Here is a 10350-nt window from a genome sequence, read left to right as displayed (position 1 = left end):
TGCAAACTGGGGCCCCTAATCTCAAAGGCCCGGTGGGCCCTTTGGCTCCCAGTCCACCGCTGTAAGGGATCTCTCCTTAAAGAAAGCAAAGGTTCTAATTCACCATAGAAAAAATACCCCCCCCCCCCTTTAAAAAGACGAATGGATCTCACTATACCATAGTTTCACGCCAGCAGTAACCCTTATGGGGTAATGGTCGCGGTGGTAAGTCCCCAATACGAGGAAAAAAACCCTTATGGGGTCGGACAAGACGCCGCCATTCAAAACCTCGCACGAGAACGTCTCGTACTGAGCCTCGATGAGATGGACTAGCTTATCTGGAACTCCTCCATGCCTAAGTGCGCCCCAGATGTTTTCGTGGTTGAGTCGGTAGAACGCCTTTTCGAAGTCAACAAACAGCAGCAAAAGAGAGTCCCGAAATTCATTAGTTTGCTCCAATATGATGCGGAGCGTTGTGACATGGTCTACAGCCAGCTGATATAGTACAGGACAATTGCACGGCCAGTTGCTACGATCCTATTGACTCTAACAGCCTTGAGTACATCCAAAATTTACAATTTATAACAGTTAGATAAAAAAATCTCCCAGTTGGCATCGAGGTGCGTACGACACCTCACAAATCAGCCGTTGCGTATTCGAATCTTGACTAAGAGAGGCTATAAAAGGCAATAAAATCGGAGCACCAGCCCCGCAATCGTCCTGCACTACAATTGCCGAAATCGAAATCGTTCAAACAGAAAACAGTAAGTCAAGTCAAGAATGCGAAATGTAGCACCAAGGCTTTGATTTTTCCATTTAGTACAATTTGTGGCAGTACGAAGTTTGCCGGGTCTGCTAGTTTTTCATAAAATATTCCTATTGGCAACGGTGAGACGTGGGTGACGCTGAGACATAGCTTTCGCCATGCCAATTTTTTTTGTTCGATTGCAAATCAATCCATGGGGATTTATTGTGAATGAATTCTGAAGTGTAAGTTGAAAGTCAGATGTCCAGGATTTGTCCTTTATATGAGTATCAATGTATAAGTGAAAATAATCGGAATTTTCAATCATACCCAACAATAATGTATACTTTATAGACACAATAAAGTGTACGACCTGTAACCTATTCCTTTTTACCTAAAAATATGATTTAAATTGATTTCAAACAGCTGTCTCAGTATGCAACACTCATTACCTCACTGTTCCCACCTTTTGGTTAACAGTGAGACAAAATTACACCTTCACATTTGTTGTTGTAACTAATTTAGCTTATAACTAAAACGTCTGATACTTTATTCCAGACAACTAGAACAACCTTTCAAATGGATTGAAGAGTTGGTAGCTATTATCAAAAAAAAATAAAATTTTTGGAAAAAAGTGTCTCACTGTAAACGTCTTTCCCCTATATATCTGGTGTTGGATATCAACAGAACCCACCCCACGCTTCATCCCTGGCTACTATCCGAAAGCAAGCAGTCCACTAAATTTCTACTATCCGAAAGCAAGCAGTACACGGTTCCGGCAGCTGCAGCAGATAAACATATCCGATTAATATCATCGTCATCATCGTATTGGCATCGACCGAAGCCACTGTGGATAAGTGGTGGTGAGCCGTTATCAGCGCAGGTCTATCGGTGGCGTATCGATCAATCGATAACTACTGATAGCAGCCAAGAGAGCCGTGGAGATCCTCTCAGGATAAAAAATCATCGCATTCTTCATTTACCCGCCAGTGACCTACATTGGGATCAGTAACACTGGCAGTTTCATTTCGATTACCGATCAAAGCGGTCGCCAGGAGTCCGCAGGAGAATTTATACTTACAAGCTAATTTATACCTAAAGCTAATTAAAATCCTACAAGCTAATTAAAATACCTACGTTAATAAATAATAGTTAAAATTCCTTAATAGTTAAAATACAATTCAAGTTCTTAAATAAACGGCGTTTTTTACGTTAATAGTGTTATTAGCTACAAGTGGCGTACATAATTTATTATTCACCGCGGCACAGCGGCTATCGATCCGAACAGAATCGGATCAGACACTACCGTCGGTCGTGGCGTCGACCATCCATTGGCAGGAACCGCCAAATTATTGATACAGTCCACTTTCCATCTTTCGGTCTCACTGCGTGTTGGTCAGGACCAGGGACCAACATAGTGGTCCTTCGAGCCGGATCAAAAGGATTGATCCGGCCCATCAAAGGTGACGCCACCAACCGCCATTGCACGGGGTGCAATTCTATAGACGCATCATTTACGGGACGCCATTCTGTGGACTAATTGTTCTATTGGGGAACAAAGGTTGTTCCGCCATCACTAAAGTTATCCACGCTTACCATCCACCATTGCAATCGAGCTGGACATTGGCGCCGAGGGATTTTTCTCAGGTGAGTTGATCCACTACTATATGTCCAGCCGAAGCGGGCAATTTATGCAATACTGACACGCCTTTTCGAACATCATTGCATCGACATCGTGTGACATCGAGCGACACTATTGGATCCAAACACCTAGGACATCGGTGAATGCTAAAGGGACCCTTGCCGTTGATCGGAACGAAACTCAGGATTACCAATTAAGGATTGCCGTTTACTACTGTGAACATCTTTCTTCGATCCGTTCCTAATCAGGAACTACTATCTCAGATCACGTTACGAGAGGAGGAAGCGCCGTTAAAGGTTTTCCAGGTTAGTGACCAGTGACTGGTATATGTTAGCCGAAGCTAGGCTCAGATTCTTCACTATTTTAATAAATTATCCTCCTCGAACGTGCACCTGTATTTCATCATCAACGTTAATCACCCACTGAGGCTACTAGTGGGGTACAAATTTCTACGAGCGATATTTTCGCTGATTTTCGAACAATTTTGTGGCATTGGTGCATCTGGTTGTTTCTCAAGGTGAGATTCAACAGTAAACGGCCAGAAGTGGCCCGGATTACAAGTGATACTACAGTCTTGCTCCCGTACCTCGATTTCCCGTTTTCATTCAAATACTGAGAGTACTTCGTGTCAGCATTATTATATGCTGTGGACTGCCGGCCAATTTTTCTATTGTTTGGAGTGCAGCTAATTTTTCTGTCAGGTAAAATACACATTAGTATATGCCTGGCGAAGCTAGGATTGGTCCGCGGAATACTACACACATTACTCTCTTCGTCTATAATAAACGTTTACCATGGCGCCTGCTGCCGCATCATCTACTAAGAAGACACCGTCACTGAAGGTGTTGACAACACGCTTGAAGGGCATTCAAACATCCTTTGGTGATATAGTGGAATTTGTAGACCATTTCCCAGAGCGAAGTACAACGTCGGAGGTTGAAATACGTCTACAAAAACTCGACGAACTGTGGGAAAGGTTCGGAGAAACCCTCGTCGACGTCAAGGCACACGATGATTTACCAGCCGATAGCGAGGCTGCCTATGATAAGGAGAGACGAGAGTTTAGTAATTCCTACTATCGTGCCAAGGCGTTTCTTCTGGAATGGGTAAAGCAACAACAACCCTCTCCGACGTTGGAACAATCCATCCGCGGGGGTGATATTTCGATGCAAGGTTCGCTCGATCATGTTCGCCTTCCGCAAATAAAGCTGCAGTCGTTTGACGGGAACATCGATGAGTGGCTAAGTTTTCGTGATCTTTTCACATCTCTCATCCATTTCAAGGCAGAACTCCCGGATGTTGAAAAGTTTCACTACCTCAAGGGCTGCCTTCAGGGTGAGCCAAAGAGTTTAATCGACCCGCTGCAAATAACGCGAGCAAACTACACAATCGCATGGAATACGTTGCTCAAAAGGTATGACAACAGCAAGCAATTGAAAAAGCGACAGGTTCAGTCGTTGTTCCAGTTGCCAACCGTTTTAAAGGAATCCGCCAATGAGCTTCATTCTCTACTGGAGAGTTTCGAGAGAGTCGTGCAGACTCTGGATCAGATAGTGCAGCCGGGTGATTATAAGGATCTTCTTCTTACGAATTTCCTCACAATGCGATTGGATCCGTCAACTCGCAGAAGTTGGGAAGAGTTTTCGTCTACACAGGAAACTGATACGGTTAAGGAGTTATTGGAATTTCTCCATCGACGGATCCAAGTTCTGGAATGCTTACCATCAAGGGCGATGGAAGCAAGGGTGCAATACCAACCACTACCGCAAAAGCAGAAAGTTTCGGCGGTAAAAACTAGCTATAACACGGTGCAATCGTCTGGGGGACGCTGCATGGCGTGTTCGGCAAATCATTTTCTATTTCAATGCGGAAAATTCCAACGGATGTCCTTAACGGAGCGTGATGCTTTCGTTCGTACTCACACTCTCTGTCGTAATTGCTTTAGACTGGGTCACCAGGCAAAGGATTGCCAGGCTAAATATTCTTGTCGAATATGCAAGGCACGTCACCACACGATGGTATGCTTTAAGCAGGAAAGGGATAGTAGACCTAGGCCGCCACCTGCTAGCGGTGAAAACTCCGGTGCGACCTCAATTTATCATCTACCGACGTCATCAAATTCATCACACGTTGATAACCTGGCGGCTACCAACATATCGGTCTCGAATTCCGCTATGCAGCTCACATCGCAAGTCTTATTGGCCACTGCTGTGGTTCTCGTCGAGGATGATGAGGGAAATCAAATACCAGCTCGCGCGCTTCTCGACTCGGGCTCTGAAAGCAATTTCATTTCGGAGCATTTGAGCCAACGATTAAAGGTGGATCGGCAAAAGGTACACATTTCAGTCCTTGGTATAGGACAGGCATCTGCAAGGGTTAAACAACGGGTTCAAGCTACAATACGCTCTAGAGTATCAAGGTTTTCACGGGAATTGAACTTTCTGGTTTTACCCAAGGTGACAGTTCATTTACCGACAACTTCAATTAATACGAAAGGATGGACCATACCAAACGACATCCAGTTGGCTGACCCTTCATTCTCGGTGTCTATGGGAGTAGACATAGTACTTGGTATCGAAGCATTTTTTGATTTCTTCGTGTCTGGTCGGAAGCTCATTTTGGGAGAGCAGAGGCCATCGCTTAACGAGTCGGTATTCGGATGGGTGGTCTGCGGCGGATTATCATCTCATAAGCAATCACCTCATATCAGCTGTCATATGACCGAGGACAGGTTGGATGAATTGGTTGCTAGATTTTGGGCATGCGAAGAGGTCGATATCCAAAAATCTTATTCACCGGAGGAAGAGCGGTGTGAGAAATTGTTTACGCAAACCGTACAACGGGGACCTGATGGACGATACACTGTTGCATTACCTATGGCCGAGGGGGCCATATCGCGGTTGGGCGAGTCGAAAAACATTGCACTACGACGTCTCCACGCAACGGAAAGGAGGTTGGCAAGGAACTCAGGCTTGCTTGACCAGTATAAGGCGTTCATGAGCGAATATCTAGATTTGGGGCATATGCGCTTGGTTGAGGAAGACCAACGAGCAGTAGTAGGCCGATGCTACTTACCGCATCATCCGGTTGTTAAGGAGGCCAGTACGACCACAAAGGTGCGCGTTGTCTTCGACGCGTCTTGTAAGACATCAACGGGAATTTCGCTGAACGACGTGTTGTTGACGGGACCGGTGATCCAGGAGGAGTTACGGTCAATTATATTACGCTGTAGGACCAAGCAAATTATGCTGGTAGCCGACGTTGAAAAAATGTTTCGGCAGATTGTGATCGACCCAAACGATAGGCCGCTACAGTGTATTCTTTGGCGCTCGTCGCCTACTGAGCAGGTGGCGACCTACGAACTAAATACAGTGACGTACGGTACTAAACCCGCTCCGTTTCTTGCGACACGCGTCTTGCAGCAGCTGGCATTAGATGAAGGGGAACATTTTGCTTTGGCAGCAAGGGCCATCACCGAAGACACATATATGGATGATGTCATCACAGGATCTAACGACAGTGCAGAAGCTCTACAGCTGAGATTGCAACTGGATGAATTTATGAATAGTGGTGGATTTCGATTGCGCAAGTGGGCATCGAACTGCGCAGAGGTGTTACGAGGTATTCCGAGCGAGAATCTGGCGATTGATGTCGGTGGAATTAATTTAGATCCAGATCCAGCCATAAAAACGCTGGGATTAACCTGGATGCCAAACACAGACGTTTTTAAGTTTCAGTTCAACATTCCACCACTGGAAACGTACGAAACGCTTAGTAAACGTCGCATACTTTCTATCATAGCTACGCTCTTTGATCCATTGGGCCTCATCGGAGCTGTTATTACGACGGCTAAAATTTTTATGCAACTACTGTGGACACTGCAATCCGAGGATGGAAGCAGATTAGACTGGGACAAACCATTACCTCAAACGGTGGGTGAGAATTGGCGGAACTTTTACTCTCAATTACCTTTGCTGAATGGGATTCGCATCAAACGTTGCATTATTCTTCCGGAAGCTGTGACGGTGGAAATTCACTGCTTCTGCGATGCCTCGGAGAAGGCATATGGGGGCCTTGTATATATTCGGAGTCTGGACTTTAATGGCAACGTGTCTGTTCAATTACTAACATCAAGGTCTAAGGTTGCACCGTTAAAATGTCAAACAATACCGAGGTTAGAGCTCTGTGGGGCAGAGCTGGTCGCTAAGCTGTACACTAAAGTTAAGCAGTCAGTGAAAATGGAGGTACCAACATTCTTTTGGACCGATTCGACATGTGTGCTGCGCTGGATCCAAGCAATTCCCTCAACATGGAGTACGTTTATTGCAAACAGGGTGGCTAAAATTCAAACACTTACGACGGTCAACACATGGAGGCACGTTCCCGGATCTCAAAATCCAGCAGATTTGATCTCGAGAGGTGTAAACCCACAGGACTTTATTCATAATGATTTTTGGTGGCATGGACCATCATGGCTAACTGAAACCCGTGATCGTTGGCCAAAAACCGCAACCAATGGAGTTGGTTGCGAAGGGGAGGAGGAAAGACGACACAGAACAGCGGCCGCTACATCTTCTCACACGGCAGAATTTACTGATTGGTATCTTGGCAAATTTTCTTCATTTCCAAAACTAATAAGATCTACGGCAATCTTACTGCGAGTTATAAAATTGCTTCGCAAAAATGGGGAAAAACGATTATCTGATTTTCTTACTACAAAAGAGCTGCAGGAGTCAGAGCAATTACTTATTAGGCGAGTTCAAAGGGAATCTTTTCCTAAGGAATGGGACGCGCTTTCGAAAAACGAAACAGTCTCAAGGCAGTCTCCACTGCGTTGGTTTAATCCCAAAATTTCTCAAGACGATCTCATGAGAGTTGGTGGTCGACTCCAGAATGCTCAGGAATCTTTGGATAGAAAACATCCTATGGTGTTACCAGCACGCCATCATCTAACGAAATTAATTTTTCTGCACTACCACGAACGAATGCTGCACGCAGGACCCCAATTGCTTCTAAGTGTAGTGAGACTACGCTTTTGGCCATTACGAGGCAGGGATGCAGCTAGGCGAACTGTTCATAAGTGTCAGCGGTGTTTTCGAGCAAGGCCAACCACAGTACAACAATTCATGGGCGATCTTCCAGCAGCACGAGTAAATGTAACCCGCCCGTTTTCACAAACTGGTGTAGATTATTTTGGCCCAGTGTACTTACGTTTAATCCCGAGACGCCCAGCAGTGAAGGCTTACGTTTCTATTTTTGTGTGCTTCTGCACGAAGGCAGTTCACATGGAGCTGGTGTCGGATTTATCGACGGAGAGGTTTTTGCAAGCCCTGCGCCGGTTTGTATCACGAAGGGGATTATGCTCGGATTTGTATTCCGACAATGGCACAAATTTTGTCGGGGCGAAAAATAAACTCCAAGAGCTGATGCAACTGTTGAGGAGCAGAGATCATCACGACAAGGTATCACACTACTGTGCGGAAGAGGGAATTCAATGGCATTTCAGCCCCCCCAGTGGGCCGCACTTCGGTGGGCTTTGGGAGGCTGCGGTTCGTTCAGCCAAGCATCACATCCTGAGAGTCCTTGGTGAGAATCCAGCCACACTGGAGGATATGAGCACGTTGCTCGTTCAAGTTGAGGGATGTCTAAACTCCCGACCAATCACGTCTATCTCTGAAGATCCAGGTGATTTACAGCCGTTAACACCAGGACACTTTCTGGTTGGCTCCTCACTTCGAGCACTTCCGGATTACAATTACCAGGATATCCCGACAAACCGTCTGAAACAGTGGCAACTAGTACAGAAAAATCTCCAATGCTTTTGGACAAGATGGAGAACGGAATATTTATCCCAACTGCAGGCGAGAGTTAAACGTTGGCGTCCACCCGTTACTGTTGAAGTTGGTAGACTAGTAGTCGTCAAGGACGACAATTCACCCCCTCTACGTTGGAAGATGGGCAGGATTCAAGAGGTTCATCCAGGACAAGATGGGACAGTACGCGTAGTTACGTTGAGAACCGCAGCAGGCACTCTAACACGGCCTGTGGAAAAAATATGCATCTTGCCAACAGCAGAGTTCGCCGAAAACGACGAAGGGACTGATCGAGCGAACCGAGTCTCTTAACCATCCATCCCGTCCCAGTCGAGGAGGAGCTTTTCTTATTTATTTTCAGAAATCCAGTTATTTCTGGGTGGGTGAGGATGTTGGATATCAACAGAACCCACCCCACGCTTCATCCCTGGCTACTATCCGAAAGCAAGCAGTCCACTAAATTTCTACTATCCGAAAGCGAGCAGTACACGGTTCCGGCAGCTGCAGCAGATAAACATATCCGATTAATATCATCGTCATCATCGTATTGGCATCGACCGAAGCCACTGTGGATAAGTGGTGGTGAGCCGTTATCAGCGCAGGTCTATCGGTGGCGTATCGATCAATCGATAACTACTGATAGCAGCCAAGAGAGCCGTGGAGATCCTCTCAGGATAAAAAATCATCGCATTCTTCATTTACCCGCCAGTGACCTACATTGGGATCAGTAACACTGGCAGTTTCATTTCGATTACCGATCAAAGCGGTCGCCAGGAGTCCGCAGGAGAATTTATACTTACAAGCTAATTTATACCTAAAGCTAATTAAAATCCTACAAGCTAATTAAAATACCTACGTTAATAAATAATAGTTAAAATTCCTTAATAGTTAAAATACAATTCAAGTTCTTAAATAAACGGCGTTTTTTACGTTAATAGTGTTATTAGCTACAAGTGGCGTACATAATTTATTATTCACCGCGGCACAGCGGCTATCGATCCGAACAGAATCGGATCAGACACTACCGTCGGTCGTGGCGTCGACCATCCATTGGCAGGAACCGCCAAATTATTGATACAGTCCACTTTCCATCTTTCGGTCTCACTGCGTGTTGGTCAGGACCAGGGACCAACATCTGGAATTAAATAAAAAAGAAAACTTTTCCAATTAAATTTTACTATTTATATTTCTTCATGACAGATAGGGTAATGTCGTTATCGTCGGGCCAGTGTTATGGTCGAGCCACCACAATTTTTCAGTTTTAGTAGCTCGTGATATCTATGAATCAAGCATTGTAAAACCTCTTACTGTAGCAGCTAACTTTTCACAATATTGTGAGTTTCAACCGTGTATAAAAAACGCGTACTGAATTCAGTGATTGAATCTTACGAAAAAGTTTTCCAAGTGCAGTGAACTTTTCTTCAAGAAATGATTCATGAAATACAATTATCGAGAAAATTATTGAAAATGTATTGAGAGTGTTGTGCTCCATGCAAGACTATTGGAAAATCCCGTAGGGGAACTGTGGGTAAGACGAACAGGGTGGGTAAGACGGACAGGTGGTTGATTCTACCAGTTAAGCATGAAATTTCGTAAATGTTTTATATTATTTTATTTATTTATTTACTAGCTGACCCGACAAACTTCGTATTGCCACAAATTAACCTGTGTTGTACATAAATCATGAATCTCGGATGATCTTTGTCACAATCTCGAGTTTTGCAAGCCCCCCAGTGGGCAGCGCTTCCGACGGCGGGTCACCGGCAACACTCGCGACCGTCTCGTCCTGAATGATCTAGTGTTAGAATAGATAGTTTTTGTGGTCTTGTATTGACTAATGTTTTATGGAAGAGTCTCGAATTTCTCGAGTTCGATTAGTTTTTGAGTTTCGCAAAAAATTCTGTTTTATTTGTATGAGAGTCCATATCCCCCTACCACAGGGGTGAGAGGTCTCTAACTATCGTAAAATAAATTCAAGACTACAAAATCTCCCACATGCCAAATTTGGTTCCATTTGCTTGATTAGTTCTCAAGTTATGAGGAAATTTGAATTTCATTTGTATGGGAGCTCCCCTCTTAAAAGGGGAAGGGGTCGTAATTCACCATAGAAAAAATTTCTGCCATCTAAAACTCCCACATGCCAAATTTGGTTCCATTTGATTGATTAGTTC

General features: G+C 44.7%; 1 protein-coding gene across 1 annotated transcript; it reads left to right on the top strand.

Annotated features, from left to right (window-relative positions):
* Nucleotides 1-3160: 3160 nt before the first annotated feature.
* Nucleotides 3161-8491, top strand: LOC128735870 (uncharacterized). The gene has a single exon (XM_053830354.1). It carries the CDS (start codon nucleotides 3161-3163, stop codon nucleotides 8489-8491), a length of 5331 nt encoding a protein of 1776 aa, XP_053686329.1.
* The last annotated feature ends 1859 nt before the right edge of the window (nucleotides 8492-10350 follow it).

This window comes from Sabethes cyaneus, chromosome 2 (assembly GCF_943734655.1).
Source record: "Sabethes cyaneus chromosome 2, idSabCyanKW18_F2, whole genome shotgun sequence".
Lineage (NCBI taxonomy): Eukaryota > Metazoa > Arthropoda > Insecta > Diptera > Culicidae > Sabethes > Sabethes cyaneus.
The sequence above is the reverse complement of the archived record's forward strand: the minus strand, read 5'-3'. Positions and strand labels throughout refer to the sequence as shown.